We start from the raw sequence: 16617 nt of genomic DNA on the forward strand, positions 1-16617 counted from the left end.
GTTCATCAGTACAACCAAATACTTATATCTGTCCTTATTCCGCTGCCATTTTGGTCTTCTCATCTGCTTTCTAGAACTACAAGGAGAATGTGTTGGAGCCCATGTTGAACGGCACAGAGAAGATTCCCGCCTTGATCACGGACTACAGGGAGTACCACACTGACACAACTGTGCGGTTTGTGATCAAGATGACGGAGGAGAAGTTGATGGAGGCGGAGGCTGCTGGCCTCCATAAGGTCTTCAAACTGCAGAGCCCGCTCACCTGCAACTCCATGGTAACGACTATCTGAAGCACGCCTTATTTTATGCGTAGTAACTTAATAACTGCTCCAATGTAGTTATTTAGTCACAAGCCCTAGTTGATTCTATTCATTGGTTAAATATTCATAAAATCCACAGAGACTTAACCACTTTAATCTAGCATCCCTATTTTGGGCATGTCATTGTAGATGAAAATCTTCAACATATATTTTTGTGTATGTGATGCGACTCATTGTGAGCTTGTAGATCAGGTCGTTTTTGCAACTTTTGGTGACGCTGTCAAAAACAAAGTATAAAATAGGACAGTAATGTATGGGGGGGGGGGGGGGGGGGTAAAAATATAATATAATTATAAAATATGGAGATACAAGGTTTCTGCCGACAGCAACAATTATTTTCCAACAAGCACCTCCTGCTATCCCCTTTAGGTGCTGTTCGATCACGTTGCCAGCCTGAAGAAGTACGACTCGGTGTCCGAGATCATGAAGTCCTTCTACGAACTTAGGATGAAGTACTATGGGCTCAGGAAGGAATGGCTGCTGGGCATGTTGGGGGCAGAGAGTGCAAAGCTCACTAACCAGGCACGCTTCATCCTGGAGAAGGTTGAAGGCACCCTGGTCATTGGTGAGTAGCGGCATGCCACCTGTACATTTGTTTATGAAGGCTCCAGCAATACCAGGTAAAATTTTCATAGAATGAAGTTTAGTTCTTCCTTAGTGCAGCCTTTTCCCCACACTCACCCCTGTGGTCATTGTACGCGATTTACCCGTGTTTGTACCCGGGTATGCTGAAGTTGTGCTGCCACAAACAAATTTCCTCATTGACAAAGCCCTGAATTTGTAATACAATTCCACCACAGATGATGACCTTCTTGCAAGGCAAGAAAGAAATCAAAATCAAATGGCCTTTTCATTTATGAATGCATACGTTTGGTTTGTTTGTTGCAAATTCTGCAATGTGAAATTAAATCCTCTTTGCGCCTCCAGAGAACAAGCCAAAGAAGGAGCTGATCCGCATGCTGCAGGAGATGGGCTACGACTCAGACCCGGTCAAGGCTTGGAAAGACAGCCAAGAAAAGGTGGGTGTTGGGGGGGGGGGGGGTTGGCTAATTAAGAATGCGGTATGTCAACCACATGAACCTTGCATAAATATTCTGGTGATGTGGTGAAAATAGCAGCTCAACAAGCTTGTGACACGTTTTGGTCGAAGAGCTTTGCCTCTGAGATGTAGTGGAGTAAAGTAAAAATACCTCAAATCTTTACTTAAGAACAGTACTTGAGTAAATGTACTTAGTTACTTTACACCACTGTTCTTTAAATCTAATTATTTTGCTGGAAAAATTCTGGCACTATAGTAAAAAACATGGCTTAACACATCGGGTGCCAGCGTTTTATTAAAACAGATTACTTTGAGTGCCAGAGTTCTCACCGTTTGTAACGCTGTGCTGTTTATAGCTGTGGACTCAACCGCAAGCACCCACACGTGAACAATGGATGTGTGCACGATGATCGATGGTCCTGGCTAACGCCTGGAACAATAACCTCTCTCACGCAAGTCGCCATTACGGAGTAATCGCCCATTGAAAATGACTCGTTTTCCCCAATGTAAAAAGTTTCGGAGCTGCAGATGCAGAGGTTTTCATCAAGGAGAACGGGAGTGGACGGGAGCCATGTTTTTTGGCACGGTGATCCATCTGTCCCTTGCTTCTCAAAGTCACCGTGGGTGATTCCAGAGCTGCGCTAGCCCCCCCTTGTTGGAAAAAAACAAAGATTGATAACACGTTTTTTACCGTGTTCGGCACCTATGCGCTACACTCTGAAAACACGTTTTACCGTGTTTGGCACCCGATGTGTTAAGAGATGGTAAGCATTACCATAACCACATAATTGCCACACACATTACCAGGTATTGTTTAACTTCAAATTGAACTATTCTGCTTAAAATGGTTTATTGTGGCTCCTTACAAATTGCATTGTTTATGCATTGTTTATCCTACTATAATTCTAGTAACTTCTGTCTGTAGTGGTGAGTAGGTGAGTACGTGAAGCTACCCGGTTCTCCTCAGTGGCTGGAGCAATTGCTCTGATTTTGCACACAGCCATTGACCATTACCATCTGAACGCAACTGTGAAGCCCGTTTTGCACTTTCATAAAATCTCAGCTTCTTATTAGCGTTTATGTGTCAAACAATGTCGCCATGGTTACGGACCTGCCCAGCTATGGGACGAACTGCCTCCCGGGTTGCCAGATCATGTGCGCATATCCCCCCACGGATGCGCTGCGCCGACCGGGTATGGTCTAGTAGTGTTAATAATTTAAGTAGCTATTCTTCAGAAAAAAAGAAAAAAAAGGTGATATACAGTGGGTGACCATTGACTTTGTCGCTTTTCATAAGAGAATCACTTCACTCATTTGCCTCACCCGCTTTGCAGTAAATTTAAGTTCCAAATACTACCACAAGGTGCCGCTTTGGAGTCACTTTTTTTGTGACAGAGAGACAGACAGAGACAGACAGACAGACAGACAGACAGACATACAGACAGACAGACAGACAGACAGACAGACAGACAGACAGACAGACAGACAGACAGACAGACAGATAGATGTCTTATATTATTATTAATAATAATAATAATAACTAGCAATAATTACGTGTGCTTAGAGCGTTTAAATTGGGTTTTCTGTTCAGCGTCGGGCAGTCAGGAACGCATCTCTGTCATTTTAGAAATGTTCAGACACACATTGGTTTCTGTCTGTCTGTCTGTCTGTCTGTCTGTCTGTCTCAAAAGTCCATGGAGAGAGACAGACAGACAGACGTCTTATATGTTTTTTTTTTCTCGCATCAATTTCTGTATAGTAGGATTCTACCTCTTTCCTCTGTAAATAAAATAGTCCAGTTAGTGTAGCGGTTAAAACTATTATCCGGTGATTTTACGACCCGGGTTCGAATCCCACGCTATGAGCATGCTGACCTGTTATTTTTACTTTACTTCTACTCCACTACATCTCAGAGGAAAATATTGTACTTTTACTCCACTACCATTATTTGAACGCTTTAGTTACTAGTTACTTTGCAGATATAAATCATTACATTATAAAACATACATTATTTGCCCTATTTCACATAGTCTATTTGAAAATGGCCGATCTACAAGCTCACAACGCATTGCGACGCATTGTGAGCTTGTAGATCAGCTATTTTCAAACATTTCAGTACTTTCAGTATATTTGCCAATACGTTTGTACTTTTACTTTGATTGAACTCAAGTAACATTTTGAGTTCATCCATGACCGTAACAGACGACCGTCATGTGATCCATGGCCAACAGCGAGGCGTTTGTTTTCATTCTTATAAGACCGCGTGGCTCATTTATATGCACGTGAAAGTAACTAAGCGGAAAGTAACTAAGTACATTTACTCCATGTCCACTTGTTGCTGACGGTGGTAGTGTAGGAGCAGCGCTGTAAAAGCCCCAAGCGTCATCGGTGCAGGAAAGATGCGTACGTATTTGGTTGTACACACGGAGACGCAAGGGTGGCGTTTTCAGTCGGAATTCAAATCATGATGCAACACTTTGTGAGCTTGTAGATCGGCTATGGGACACTGTTACAACAAAGTAGAATTCATTTGTGAATAAAGAAAAACCCATTAACAGTTGAAAATAGCCTACACCAGAGGTTTTCAACCAGTGGTCCGGGGACCACCAGTGGTCCTTGAGGGGGTTCCAGGGGGTCCCCAGCCAAATTAATAGTTAGCAACCAAATTGACCCTTATGTGTCTGTAACTCTTAATGTACAAATGGAACCAAATGGACCCGTCAGGGTCCATTTGGTTCCATTTGTACACTCTCAGAGTTAAATGAACACTGATGATGATACAGTGTAGATTGGGACGCCCAAGAAATCTAAATGGTTGAGTCCCTGGCATATCTTTTCAAATGGGGGTCCCTGGGCTAATATGTGTCAATTTGGGGGTCCTGATGGGAATAAGGTTGAAAACCACTGGCCACCATTTCTGCCCATCCCTCTAACGTCATGTAGGCGCATTAAAAATATCAAAATTGGCCGCTCTGAATTTGTATCACAGAGCCGGGTACTGTAGGGGGGAGGGGGAACCTGATAGCAGAGTTCCTCACTTGGCTTATTTGGAATAGGCTGAATATCATTAACATAACCGGTTTGGCAAGAGACTGGGCCAGTGTTGTAGGCTAGTGCTAATTTTGGAAGTGGGGGAGCGCGGTTCTTGAGCGGATTGGAGTTTTTTTTGTTGTTACTTTATTTCGGTTTTAGGGTTAAGCTCTGATCCACCCGTCCCCCCCTCCCACGAAAGCCCCCCGACCCCCCGCACGCAACCACTCCGCTGCGCTGCGCCAGGCCGCGCTGCGCTATAAACGCACTGTCTGTGCCTGTGGTGGCCAACTGAAAGCTATAATAACATAGTAGTATGACAAGGGTGCAATTATATTCAATGATATTCAATTGTTTTGTGGAAAACACATGGCTCATCATGCTTAATTAAAGAGAGACTCACTTGCCTTTTCTTAGTGCTTTTCATTGTTTGGACAGAAGAAATTGTAAACATTTAGCCATCATTAAATAACAGACAGTGAACTGGTTGGTGACAGCATGTCATGGATAGCACATTAATTCTTAAACAATATTGAGGAGGAAATAAGTGTAAACGAGGAAATAAAATAAAACAAACCAAAAAGACGCCAATAACCCCTGTCTTATAAAACTGCCAAAATGGGTCGGGGTTATCTGACATGACAGGCTGTGCCACTTTGGTTTTTGTGCTTTCTGCCGTGCGATGTGCTCGCAGCCAAGTCTTGACATAATGCTCTGGATTCCAGGACCTGAGCGGAGGTCCATGAGCGGAGGTCCATGCTGTCTAATAAACATCAGAGCCGACACACGTTCTGTATGCAGTCGCGAACGGAGTGATGTTATTATGAGGTTCAATGTTCATAAAATGCTTCACAGATGATCCGATCATCTTTATTTTTAAAATTGATGATGAAAGCCGCACACGCAAAATGGGGGTCCCCAATATGGTTATTTTGGGGGGTCATGGCCTGAAAAAGATTGAGAACCCCTACTTTGATGCATCTCTCTCTCTCTCTCTGAGAGACCTTGTCTTTGTACAGAGAGAGAGAGAGCGCATCTGGATAAAAAAAGAGACTTTGTCTTTGTATAGAGAGAGAGAGGGATAATTAACATAACCGGTTTAGCGATGAATAGACTGGACAAGGAGCACATGTCGTTGAAGAGTTTTTTGGTTTGCAGTTTACTTAAGTAAAAATATCAATACTGCAATGTAGAAGTAGCCTACTCTGTTACGAGTACCTAAAGTATATAAGGCCTATATTATCTCTCTCTCTCTCTCTCTCTCTCTCTCTCTCTCTCTCTCTCTCTCTCTCTCTCTCTCTCTCTCCGTCAAAAATAGACTAAAATGTTAGAAAATAGAGTTGCATCGCGACTCTTTGTGAGCTTGTAGATCAGCTTTTTTTTTGCCTATTTAATAGCCACGCTGAAATTGCATCTGAACAAATAGCCTGCCTTGATAGACCCCCCCCCCGCTCAAAGAAAGAGACACACGGCATAAGTGCACACACAGAAAGCACAGAACGTATACCCCAGTATATATTATATATATATATATATATATATATATATATATATATATATATATATATATATATATATATATATATATATATATATATATATATATATATATATATATATATATATATATATATATAGTGCCACTGAACCACCACCACAGAAATACAATTTGTCAATTCAAATGAGCTATTGGCAAGAGAAAAAAATACGTTTATTTTCCCGTCTCGTTTTATCAATTAAGACGTTACAATTAAACTAATGTTAAGCGCAGCATCATGCTATATAACTTTATTTGCTTAATATTTTGCTTAATATAAATGTCACATCTTGTACTGTAAGCAACAGACAGGATCTTTCTCTGTCTTTCTAGGAAAAACAGTGCCTAAAAACCCCAAAACAAACAATTTTGCTATTCAAATGAGCTATTGGCATGATAAAACATACGTTTACATTTTCCAAAGCAAGTGTCAAAACATAATACAAAAGTGTAAAGTAATGTATGTACAGTTTGGAGAGGATATACAGTAACTAGTAACAAATATATTCTTGCTGTCTGCTGTGGGCTGTAGGCAGCTGTAGGCAGTAGACCGCTGCTGCCCCTAGTGGCACAGAGTGGAAATCATACATGCCCTGCATGAAACGCATGAGAAGAATGAAAAAAAACGACAAAGTCAATGGTCACCCACTGTACTGTAGCAGTGACTGAAAAACCATGTTGTATAACTGAATGCGAGCGCATGTGCGTCTGCAACTGGTTGCGGCCCACATCAAGTCCCCTTTTGACCAATGTGGCCCGCACCCCAAAATGACTTTTGACACCCCTGGTGTAGAGGGAAGAAAGGAGGAGCAAAACCCTGGGGGACACCATCAAAGTATATAGGGTTTAAGTGGTTGAATACCAGCTTCTAGTAGAACGAAAATAAATCAGAATCTTAATTAAATGTTTATTTTATTATTTTCCCACTCAAAATATGCAGGATGAAGTGGACGATGGTGAGGAAGATGAGGAGAAGCAGCAGGAAGACAAGAATGCCCCGGACTACAACTACCTGCTGAACATGCCCATGTGGTACCTCACCAAAGAAAAGAAAGAGGAGCTGTGTAAGCAGAGGGACGCCAAGGTGATTAACAGTGACCTTCATTGAAATGACTGTTCTGAGCAGGTCATAATAGGAAAACATTTACCCAAAGAACGACACGCACGGATACTGCTTATCACTTTGCTATTGTTGCTCAGTCGTTTGTTTCTTTTTTTCTTATTATTATTAATTATGTTTTATTATTTCTCCATGTCTACAGAGATAAAGGGGGGGAAAAGCTAAAAAAGGGAACACAAATGTACACCTGTAACTATGTACTTATAACTTTCCCAAATAAAAAAATAGGCGAACATTCTGCTAAAATAGCAGATCCACATGTTCACAATGCGTTGCATACATTGTAAGCATGTAGACCTGCTATTTTCGATGAAGACATGTTCATTTGGCTGATTTCCGTTGACAAAATGTCATTTATTATTTTGTGCTTGTCATTTAATCTGCATGGTCAGCTGAATAGGGTGGTTCATTGATGTTTCAGTGTGTAATGGCTCCTTTTCCTGTCTGCTCAAATCCTTGTCCTGCAGATGACCGAGCTGAATGTCCTAAAGATCAAGAGTCCTAAAGAACTGTGGAAGGCGGACCTGGCAGCTTTCACCGAGGAATTGGAGGTAACTGACTTGTACCTATTGCTCTTAAACGCAATAGACCGGAACCCATTTGTATGGGTAAATATCCATCTTTCTTTACATTGGCTACAACTTCCATTATTTTAAAAGAAAATTCTAAAGAATTTCCAAAAAGTGAAAATTGCAGCTCTAGAAGCTCACAATGCATTGCAACACGACTCATCGGTAGCTTGTAGAGTGCCTTTTGTCACTATTCTTTAGGTAGGTTTTGATCCCGGGAAGATGCCACCGATGCATAATTCTTCTCTACAAGAGCTGTTAAACCAGCACACGATACACGTGTCTGCGATTAATAATAATAAAAAAAACTGCGAATCTACTGTACACAGCAGCAACAAATTGTTAGCTATCAGCAGATCAGGGCGCTGCTCTGCAAACTGAATGATCCAAGCACCACCGAAGAGTACACCTTGAATCACTTGACCACAAAAAAATCCATGTTGTCAATCACAAGTCCCTCCTGTTGCATCTGACATTAACCGGGTTCCTGTAATTTACTTGTCTTGCTCTTCTATGTAGCGTCTGGAGGCGCAGGAAAAGTTGGACGCTGTCATGCCCGCAGCCAAGGGTAAGGGCGGCAAGGGGAAAACGGCGAAGGTGAAGCAAGAGTACCTGCCCACACCACAGGGTCGCCGTGTTATCCCGCGCATTACCAGCGCCATGAAGGATGAAGCCGTCCGGAAGGCTGCTGTCAAGAAAGGAGAGGGCCCCAAAGGGCGCCAAAAGAAAGTCAAGGTGTGTGTCATTTGCTCAAGCGCCTTTTTTTTATTACTGTATTGGAAGGCTTGTTACTTCACTGGATTATTTCTGTTTATTTTGTAACTACAGGTGCTGTGAAAAAGTATTGCCCGCTTCCTGATTTCAAAATGTTCTGCATTCACACTTAAATGTGAATGCCCAATGGCCTTAAACAGGCAGTTCAAACTCTCCAATGTGGCTTAATTAAAGCAATTCTGCAATGAAGAGTGGGCCAATATTCGTTTTACTCAGATTATCTTTGTCTAAATTTGTTATTTTTTATCTGAAATATTTAAGTGTGACAAATACGCACACAAGAAATCAAGAAGGGGGCAATTACTTTTTCATGGCACTGTATTTGATACATTTCTCATATTTTCAGAGCGAGGATGTAGTGATGAAGATGGAGTTTGGAGAAGATGGCGAGAACGAGGGGTTAGGTCTGGCAGAACGGCTGAAAAAGAAGACCAAGGCCGGCACTAAGGAGAAAGGTGATATAGCCAGTAGACAGATGCTGTTGTATTAAACAGTGTCACTTGTTTTTTTTGTTTTTTTAGCGGCGCTAGCCGCTCTATACCTTTAGGTATAGAGCGGATATTAGCCCTCTATGCCTGGCTTTTGCGTCAACGTTCTGATTGGTCAGGTGCGCCAACGTTCTGATTGGTCAGGTGCGTCAACGTTCTGATTGGTCAGGTGCGTCAACGTTCTGATTGGTCAGGTGCGCCAAAGTTGTGATTGGTCACTATTCATGACATCACTATGATGTCATGAATATAGAATTCGATGTCTATATAAACGATGACAATGACTTCATCTTATTATTCATTTGGCTAAAGTCTCCGTCTAGGTAAGTTATTTAAAGTTAATATGACGAATAGAAAGAGAAAGATACAAGAACAGATGAAGGGTGAATGTATAGAAAGTCTGAGTTCGGGACCCAGTCATCCGTTATGACAGAATGGTTTGATAGAGACGATCGAGAATCCAAGAGTCCGTTAAGGTTCTGATTGGTCAGGCCCGTCGAGGTTCTGATTGATCAGGCCCGTCAAGGTTCTGATTGGTCAGGTCCGTCAAGGTTGTGATTTGTCAGGCAAGGGGACTATTCATGACATCACTATGATGTCAAGGTTTATTTTTTATTTCCTCATGTTTTTTTTTGTATATATTTTTATTTGGCTAAAGTCTCCTTCTAGGTAAGTTATTTAAAGTTAGATCCTCAATTTAACTTTATCTGTCGTCGACGCTCTGATTGGTCAGACCCGTCAACAAAGTGATTGGTCAAGCTTCACATGACACATGGCTATAAACACATTATAAACACATATCGATGACATAATGTATTCAAAGGCGCCGCTACCTTCACACAGGGTGTGATTTTTTAATCGACATCATGGTGTTCATTATTTTTTGAACAGTTGAGGTGGGGAAACTTTGTCATGCCTAAAATAGGGACACCCGGTTGACGGTGGTTAAAATGATTGACAGATAAATCGTCATATAGGGTTAGATGATAAATGGATACAAATAACATACAGTAATTAAATTGCACCACAATATGGCTTAGTTGCATACCCTGACCAGTTTTCCAATTGTTTTTCTTCTCAACTATTTGAATTTATATTTTTCTTCCCACCTATTTGAATTGATATTAACACATCGGGTGCCGATCACAGTCTGAACCGTGTGTTTACATAGTGGCGCTCTGGTGCCGTTCACGATCTGGACTGTGATTTCAGTCTTTTTGTTTTTTTCGTTTTTCTCCGCACGGGCGGGGCTAGAGTAGCTCTGGGAGTACCCATTGTGATCTTGAGAAGGAAGGGCCAGATAGATCACCGGAAACAAAAATATGGCTTCCATCCGCTTCCTGTTTATTTCCTTCTTTAAAACGCCTATATATCCGAATCCGTTTCCTGTGGTGAAAACCGGTCATGCACGACCCCCCCCCCACGTTGTAACTCGCGAGGGAAATGTTATGGTTCCAGGCTGTAGCCAGGGTCCTCGCTCAACATGAATGGATTCTTTTTTTTACGTGGATTTGCTTGTCGTGGAGTCTAGAGCTTTAAACAGCAAAGCGCAGTCAATGGGGAGAATGCTGGCACCCAACGTAAGTTGTTATGAAAAAATGCTGGCACCCAGTGTTAAGTTCGTTTTATTTAAGGTTTCTTGTTACTACTTGTGTACCAGTTTCTCCAGGAGGATCGAAGACGGGCAAGCAAACCACCCTGCAGTTCAAGCCTAAGGAACAGAAGACCATGAAAACCTCCCCGTCTGAGTCTGGATCAGACATCGAGATGGAGACAGATGATGTGGTGGTGCCCAGGGCCAAGGTCGAACGCAAAACCAAAGGTGAGACAATTAACATAAGTCTTAATTTATGCGCCGTCGCACACCAACCTCACAGTGCGCCCCATCCAAATCGAGCTATACCCTATCCCAGGATATAGCCCACCCTCACATGAGGGTTTCTTTTTGCCGACATTTTGCAGTACTCACACACGGTGTCATCCTCAATTGATCACCTAGCTTAAGTACTTAAACCGATATACTTCCTTTGAAATGGGTCCCCCAGGGTCTATACTTGGTTCCATACTTTGCCCGCGCTACACCAAATCTCTTCTGCAAAAATAGTCAATCTACAAGCTCACAACACATCGCAAACATCGCATTATGAGCTTTAGATCGCCTATTTTTGCAGAATGTTCACCTATTTAAGTGTAATGTGTGCCTACTTATGATTATGAATGGGGATGCTAGGTTTCATGAGGAAGTGTTTATTTATGTGAATATTTCAATATCATCTCTGGGGCAACCCAAAATGTAATGAAAATCGTGACTTGTTGGGGCCGTCAGTGACCTTATCTAAGCTGCTGGTTAAAGATAATCACATCAAGCATGTCAGGGCATTGAAACATAAACACTGAGTCTCATTTCCTGAACTCCTTACCTTCTGTTTGTGCTTGACATTGTGATTACTGACAAATCATGGTGATCTTTTTTTTGATGATTGCATATCCTATGTCAGTAAATTGATCAATTGTAGTAGTGGCCCTGTAACAAAACAATCTGTAGTTATCATTTCTTGCCTTGCTACTCTACTTTACTTTCTCATGCAGTATGCAAATATTTCCTCTGAAATTGACTAACATTGCATGATGACCTTGTTGTTGAGGGTGTTGCCATGCTTTTGAATAGACCTTCTGTATAAGATGCCAACTGCCAGCACAAACTTATCCAAACATGGTGTCATAACTGCAAACTGGTACAAGGCAAATATTTAGTACTATAATCTACATCTATTTTATTGAAGATATGCGCATCAGTTAATTAAATTGTTTATATTGTTAGGATGTATTTCAACAATGCAAGGGCAGATTCATTGCAATCTTTTTAATTGCCAAAATGAGATCCATTCCTGAATTGTTAAATTGATGATTTGGTGTCTGATTAGGGTAACTTTTCTTGATGTCTGGTTAACTTTAGGGAAAAGTCAGCCTAATCAATGTTGAACGATTGTGAGATGACTCAAAATCAGAATCACCCATGACAAGCAGACAGAAAACATTAACGCAACCACTGTTACCTGCTCCACAAAGGCAATATCAAGTACAGCATGTCCAGCAGCGAGGATGAGGACGATGACTTTGTGGAGGCCAAAGCCCCACAAAGGAAAGTTGTCATCAGTGACGACAGCTTCGCAGTGGATGCCAGCGACATGTCAGACAGCGAAATGGCCTCCCCCTCCCCAGCACCTAAAGCCCCCACGGCCACGTAAGTGTGAACACGAGGCTACAACATATGATGGGGAGCAGAGTTTGCACCGGAGACTAATATGCAGCAGTCCCTTGTTTATGGAGGGTGTATTCTGTATTTTGTCCGAGTCTACAGCAGTGAGGTCAAAGGTTAATAGCTTCCACATGTATTTGTCCATGATGTCAGCAATGTTCTATAGTCTTATAGTCCTGGAGAAACTTAACTTAATCACCTTAACCCTGGCATCCCACTTTTGGCAATGTCCTTATAGGCTTGGGGAAAGAAATGTGAACATTTTCAAACTTATTTCAATAATGGCTGATCTACAAGCTCACAATGCATTGTGACATTTTTGAAATGCAGACAGTAATTTAGAAAAAGAAAATGGTGGTAAATAGCTCGGTGGTTAAGTGGTTATAAAAGTTAATTAAGGAGTTAATCCTCAGTCTGACTTTTTTGCACAGGAACAAAGGGGTGACGAGCAAAACGGGAAAATCCAGCTGTAAGTATTTTTTTTCATATGATGCCCTATGAAGCGGAGTATGAGAATTGTTGGGGCTTGAAACTTGACTAATGTGGTGTTTTTGTTTACTCCCCAGCCCAGTCTGATGAGGGACCTGACATGAAGCCCCCGGCTAAGCCCAAGGCAGCACCAAAGGCCAAAGAGTCGGTACCCAAGAAACCTGCTGCTGCCACCAAGAAACCAGCTGTTCCCAAAAAGAAGTCTGCAGGTAGGACTGTGCGGTTATTCCAATATTTATTGTGTGTATATGTATGTGTGGATTGCACACATCCCTGGGTATGGACTAGTATTATAAAGAATTGGTGTGTGTGCAATCACACCTTGATATCATTATTTGATTAAATGCTGTTACCAATAATCATTGTCACAGTTTGTAGTAGTAAAATCTGTAATTGATTTCCCTGACCTTTTACATGTTACCTGGCCTTCCTCATACTCTTCCCTCATCAGATGCTTAAGACTGTTACCGCATACAGATCCTTCAAAAACTTTGAATTATGTTACGGAAGAAAATTAACCCTTTCCATTATATTCAAAGTTTTTTGTTTTTTTAACTTTCATATATTCTAGATTCATGGTGCATAAAGTGAAATATAAAACATTTTTTTGTTTTAATCTTGCTGATTATGGCCTACAGCTCATGGAAATCTAAAATCCATATCTCAAAATGGCCTACAGCTCATGTAAATCTTAAAATCCATATCTCAAAATATAGTCCAGAGTCAACACAGCCATCTATCAGGATAATTTAGAGCACATTTTGAATACATTTTAAATATTTCACTTTATGCGCAATGAATCTACAATATATGAATTATATAGAATTTTATTTTATTACGGAAGAAAACAAACTTTTCCACGATATTCAAATTGCATTATAGCGTCATCTTTTGAAGCTTCATCTTTTGATTTGGTTTATTAGAATTTTTAAAAGAAGCTGGCCTAGCAGTCCAGGCACCTAGGCTCTAAAGTAGCCCATCGCGGGTTTGAGTTCCGAGCCCGACAATCTTTACTGCATGTCTCCCCCCCCCATCTCTCTCCTTGTTCCCTGTAAACTAGCAAGTAAAGGCTGAAAAGCCCCCCAAAAAAATCTAAAAAGATGGCAGGTCTGCTTGGGTCTGCCCAAATATGGCACATAATTATGGACCACACTGACTCAAATGCGGCTCCAAATAGGTTAAAGTGCATGAACTCTGACTTCCACTTTATACTCCACACTGATTGTGGTATGAATAAAAAACAAATAATTTATGCTAAAAGCCGAACCAGATTTAGGTATTTGGGTTCTAAGTCCAACAAACAAAGCTTTGTAGCTGTGAACTGGCTTGGCTCTAGTTTTGTGTAGTCATCATAGTGAGGCATAGTCCTAACTATCTGCAATCATTTATTTTAACTACAATGTGTACTGTTCATTTATACATAAACTTTAAAACTAATTTCTCCCCAGATGCCAAGCAACCGTCCATTCTAGATGCGCTATCCAAACCAAAGCCTGTTGCCAAGAAAGTTGCTAAGACGTCGGCTGCTAAGTTTGACTCCAGCGACTCTGAGGGAGAGGCAAAGAAGAAATCAAAGCCTATTGCCAAGAAAGCCACCAAGACGATTGCTTCGTTTGACTCCAGCGACTCTGAGGGAGAGGCTAAGAAGAAGCCTATTGTCAATAAAGCCACCAAGACGATCGCTTCGTTTGATTCCAGTGACTCTGAGGGAGAGGCTAAAGCCCCAGCAGCCAAGCAGAAGCCTGCCCTCAAAAGGAAGGCTGTGGAAGACGACAGTGACGATAGTGACAGCAGCTCAGGCAATCTCATGGCCCGTCTCAAGGGCAAAACAACCACAGCTGCCTCCAAGGTCAGTTAAGTGACTTTAGATGTTACACTTGTGGTTTGTTGACAGAGGATTGTTTTGGGTGTTTTACTTGGCCAGGCAGTTTTTGGTTTCCTCTCGCAGAGTGTCTAATTGTATGATGACAAGCACAGCTTTCAGGGCTGTATGATAGTTTTTATTTGATAAATACATATTTTAATAACATGTGCGTCTCCTTGTGTCCTTAAAGAAAACCAAGAAGTGGGATGAGGATGACAGCTTCCAAATTTCAGACGAGGAAACTAAGGCTCCTGTAGCACAGAGGGAAAAGCCGTCCCGTGCCAAGAAACCTGTCGCATACGCCGTGGACTCGGACAGTGATGACTACAGTGACTAAGTTGATAAACTAACTTTAAGACCCAATGTGGTCAGTTTGTATGTTTAGCTTTGAAACTTTTCTTGCAATCACATTCCATTTAGTTAATGGCCTCTAAAACATAAAGCACATGTACAATCGTTCTTATTTGAGGATGGTTAAGATTAACAACAGACTAAGTATAAACCAAATTAATAAATCGGTTATAAGAAGAAAAAGAATATAGACTGGTTAAAAATACAACTTGTTACGGTAGAAATGTATTTCATGTTTCCCTTTTATAAATGTTTTATAAATGTTTCATTTCATGTGTTCTCTTAGAAATGCTGCATTTCCTGTTTCTTTCTTAGAAATGTTGCATTTCCCATTTCTCTCTTGTCTTGTCTTTTAATGTAAATACTTGAATGGCTGTTTGTTTTATACCTTTTTGCCAAATAAAGTTTGATATTACATTTTCTTTGTGCTGTGATCATTATTCTGAGCTACCTACTGTTCTTTGCTTGTGTGCTGGCATGATATTGTGTCAATTAGACCTGTACTATGCACTGCTGCAATAGAAATGGGTGTGTCCTTTTATTTAAATGAGATGTCTTGGGGAGGAGCTTTATGCCAATGCTGAGTGTTTCAAATGAAACGGTGAGCTTGTCATTTGGGAAGCACAATCTGAGTAAGTAAGACTCTTATTAGGATTAAAGATGTTTTAGGTCAAATGGCTCTTCAAGAACCCATATTGGCATATTTGACTTGTCCTGTTTTGAGAACGAAAGAACGGTTCTTTTTCTTGGATTTTATCAAAACAATATAGACTAATCAAGCAGATTTGAGCATGAGACAGAACAAAACATTTACAGTAGGTTTGGCATGAGGAAATTAACTGGCTGAGTATCAATTCTTAGCTGGGAGGCAATTAAACCAGTTTGGATATTATTGAACGTTTCCCTCATTAATACAACTCGCAACTTTTTTTTTAATTGTGTGGTCTACACTTGTGTTTGTGATTTTATTTCATGCTGGAGTGTTCCTGTGTTGGACCTTGTGGTCTTGAAGATTGGTCTTCTTGCATGTACAGCTTATGATTGAGATCCTTCCTGTCATTAGGGAAGCTCTTTCAAGTGCTCATCAAGAGCTTGCTCGTCTAAAGTAAACTTGAGTTCTGTTTGGAACCCTTGATAGCCGCCGATTAGGAACTTAACAGGAATTTCCTGACCCGCCTCCGCCCTATAAATCATTACTGAGCCGTAAACCCTGTGGCCTTTTGTAGTGAACTATGAGGATAAGTCAAGCAAGCTGGCATAGATCTTGTTATCGAACTGTGGAATAATACAATGTGGAGGTAGGCTACTTTCTTTTTGCTTACTTTTGATTTCATAAGGTACATACAATATCCACGGCCTGAATATGTTTTAAAAAATGTGCCACTGATGACTCAGTGGTGTGTGAGTCTGAGTGTTAAGTAGCTCAGCAGGCTGGTTGAACCACTATCCACCACTAATATAATAGGCTTAGTATCAAGTATCAACTTGTTGAGCTATAGAGTGGATGCAACTTTTGCGATCATGTTTTTACAGTGTTGATCAAATGTGAGCAGGTCACATTTTATAATCTCAGACATTAAGCAATGTTTTTTTCAGGTGTTACCGTGTTACTATCTTGTTCTCCATCAAATTCTTTGTGCTCTCGCTTTGAAATCACATGCCGTCTCTATAACATACCCCATGAGCTAGAGATGTTTTAGCAGAGATTACCAATCAGGACTTGGGACTGAATCACTACATGGTATGTAAAAAGAAAGTTCAAGTTTATACTGTATGT

General features: G+C 41.0%; 1 protein-coding gene across 1 annotated transcript in view; it reads left to right on the plus strand.

Moving 5' to 3' along the window:
* top2a (DNA topoisomerase II alpha) overlaps window positions 1-15257 on the plus strand; it is a 28849-nt gene extending 13592 nt beyond the window's left edge. Inside the window, exons 23-35 of the mRNA XM_084078889.1 lie at window positions 75-275; window positions 690-885; window positions 1248-1339; window positions 6867-7010; window positions 7514-7597; window positions 8135-8350; window positions 8736-8844; window positions 10538-10699; window positions 11947-12121; window positions 12568-12605; window positions 12703-12834; window positions 14074-14474; window positions 14680-15257. Of these exons, the coding sequence (XP_083935015.1) occupies window positions 75-275; window positions 690-885; window positions 1248-1339; window positions 6867-7010; window positions 7514-7597; window positions 8135-8350; window positions 8736-8844; window positions 10538-10699; window positions 11947-12121; window positions 12568-12605; window positions 12703-12834; window positions 14074-14474; window positions 14680-14826 (2097 nt within the window). The 3' untranslated portion in view covers window positions 14827-15257. The remainder of the gene's footprint in view (window positions 1-74; window positions 276-689; window positions 886-1247; window positions 1340-6866; window positions 7011-7513; window positions 7598-8134; window positions 8351-8735; window positions 8845-10537; window positions 10700-11946; window positions 12122-12567; window positions 12606-12702; window positions 12835-14073; window positions 14475-14679) is intronic.
* The last annotated feature ends 1360 nt before the right edge of the window (window positions 15258-16617 follow it).

Source organism: Gymnoscopelus microlampas (assembly GCF_963454915.1).
Source record: "Gymnoscopelus microlampas genome assembly, chromosome: 14".
Taxonomy (NCBI): Eukaryota; Metazoa; Chordata; class Actinopteri; order Myctophiformes; family Myctophidae; genus Gymnoscopelus; species Gymnoscopelus microlampas.